This window comes from Nothoprocta perdicaria, unplaced genomic scaffold, assembly GCF_003342845.1.
Source record: "Nothoprocta perdicaria isolate Ctin4 unplaced genomic scaffold, notPer1 scaffold_9, whole genome shotgun sequence".
Classification (NCBI taxonomy): Eukaryota; Metazoa; Chordata; class Aves; order Tinamiformes; family Tinamidae; genus Nothoprocta; species Nothoprocta perdicaria.
In genome coordinates this window covers 5842326-5844123 of record NW_020456198.1, presented here as the reverse complement: position 1 = coordinate 5844123, position 1798 = coordinate 5842326, and the positions used below count along the sequence as shown (strand labels likewise).

General features: G+C 77.0%; 2 protein-coding genes across 2 annotated transcripts in view; one reads left to right on the top strand and one right to left on the bottom strand.

Moving 5' to 3' along the window:
- Positions 1-538, bottom strand: part of NDUFAF3 (NADH:ubiquinone oxidoreductase complex assembly factor 3) — a 2642-nt gene extending 2104 nt beyond the window's left edge. The window contains exon 1 of the mRNA XM_026052613.1: positions 381-538. Coding sequence (XP_025908398.1) covers positions 381-538 — 158 coding nt within the window. The remainder of the gene's footprint in view (positions 1-380) is intronic.
- An 831-nt stretch (positions 539-1369) lies between these two features.
- The window catches only part of DALRD3 (DALR anticodon binding domain containing 3), a 4310-nt gene continuing 3881 nt past the window's right edge, over positions 1370-1798 (top strand). The window contains exons 1-2 of the mRNA XM_026052612.1: positions 1370-1543; positions 1657-1787. Coding sequence (XP_025908397.1) covers positions 1370-1543; positions 1657-1787 — 305 coding nt within the window. The remainder of the gene's footprint in view (positions 1544-1656; positions 1788-1798) is intronic.

The window sequence follows — 1798 nt, the reverse complement described above, 5'->3', positions numbered from 1 at the left end:
GGCGCTGCCCGGCGCGCTCTGCCACGTGCCCGCGCCGCCCGGGGCAGGCGGCAGCCAGCGCCGCCCGGGGGCCGGGACGGGCCGGGCAGCCACACCGCGCGGCTGCAGCGACACCCGTGGGGGCCACGCTGCCGTGGGGCGCCCCGTGTCCTGCCGCCGTGCCGGGGTCCTTGGCGGCAGCCCCGTCCTTGGGTGCAGGGAGCCGCTGGCTCCTGCTGGGGACGGGGCCGCCCTGTGCGTGCGATGGGGATGGCCGCATCCGCTCTGCTCGGCTTCCCGCCCTGCTCCCTGCCCGCCGCGCACGGCCTGCACCCCACGGCACAGCCAGCATCCCAGGGCACGGCGGGGTTGTCCCGTTGTGCCTCACAGCACAGCTCCACATTCCTGCTGGCCCCCGGAAGGCTCCACTCCCGTGGGGATTGGGGGGCGCGAGGTTGCTGAGCTCCCGCATCCCCTTCCCCGCGGCCAGCCCGGAGCGATCCCCAGTGTGGCGCAGGCCATGGGAAGGCCTCCAGTGCTGGTAACCGGAGCCGTTCATGCCCCGTGGAGAGCACGGGCACCAGTGGGATCCCGTGCGGATCCAGCCCAGCGCCGGGAGAGGCCGGTTTCACTTCCCCATCGGCAGCTGGCGGAGCTGAGCGCAGCTGGAGCCTGCACCGGGCCGGTGGGTACCGTGCTGGTCTCCTCCACCGGGGCCGCTGCCGTTCCAGGGAGCCGCCGCGGCCCTGCAGGCGCCGCTTCCTTTGGGCACCACCCTCCCCTTGGCGCCCAGCCCGCGGCGACGGAGCTGAGCGGGGAGAGCGGCACCACCCCGGCCGCGAGCGCCCGCGGGGCAGCCCTGGCGCCCGCGCGGGCAACGGAATCCCAAAAGCAGCTGTCCCCGCTGCGCCCAGCTGCCCTGGGATTCCGTTACCCGCGCCGCCGCCCCCGCGCCCGCCCGCCGCGGCCCGCTCCCGAGGAGACGGCTTTGGAATGACACGATCACTCCCGCCGAGCGGGCAGCCGTGGAGCCGGCGGGAATGTCGTGTCTGTCCAAAGCTTTTTCGGCGGCTCCGTGAGCGGGCAGGCGGGCGCCCCGTGGCGCCGCTCCCGCCCTGCGGACAGTCAGCAGTTGGTCTGGTGCGAGCAGCGGGTCTCAGATCACCTCTTGGCTGTGGGCAGTGCACGGAGCACGCGGCGCCGCCGCCACCGTTAACCGCCAACATGGCCGCCGCGCCCAGCACGGCGGCGCCGCGACCGTTAACCGCCAAGATGGCCGCCCCGCCCGCCCGCGCCCAAGATGGCGGCCGCCCCGACAGGCCCCGCCCACGAAGGGCGGGCGTGACGTCACGGCAGCGCGCGGACGGCGGAAGCGGCGGCGGGGGAGCGCATGGAGGCGGGCGAGCAGCGGCCGCGCGTGGCGGCGACGCTGCGGGCCCTCAACGAGGCGCTGGGCCGGCCGGCGGCGGCGCTCTGGGTGAAGGAGAGCGGCGCGCGGCAGCTCCGGCACCGCGACTTCCTGGCGCCGCGCGCCGCGCTGCGCGCCGCCTTCGGCGCGGGGCAGGTAGGGCCGCGGGGGGCGGGGCCTGCGCCTCCGTGGGCGGAGCCTCAAGGGGGCGTGTGCACGAAGGGGCGGGGCCTCGAGGGGGTGTGTCCCTCAGGGGTGTTCCCCCGCAGGTGCCCGCTGACGTCATGGCTCGCGTGGCGGCGGTGTCGGGCCCGGCCGTGGTGCCGCTGGGCGGTTGCCAGGAGACGGCGGCGGGGCTGTCGCTGCGCGCGCGGCGCGCCGAGGCCTTCGCGCGGCTGCTGCGCGCGCGCC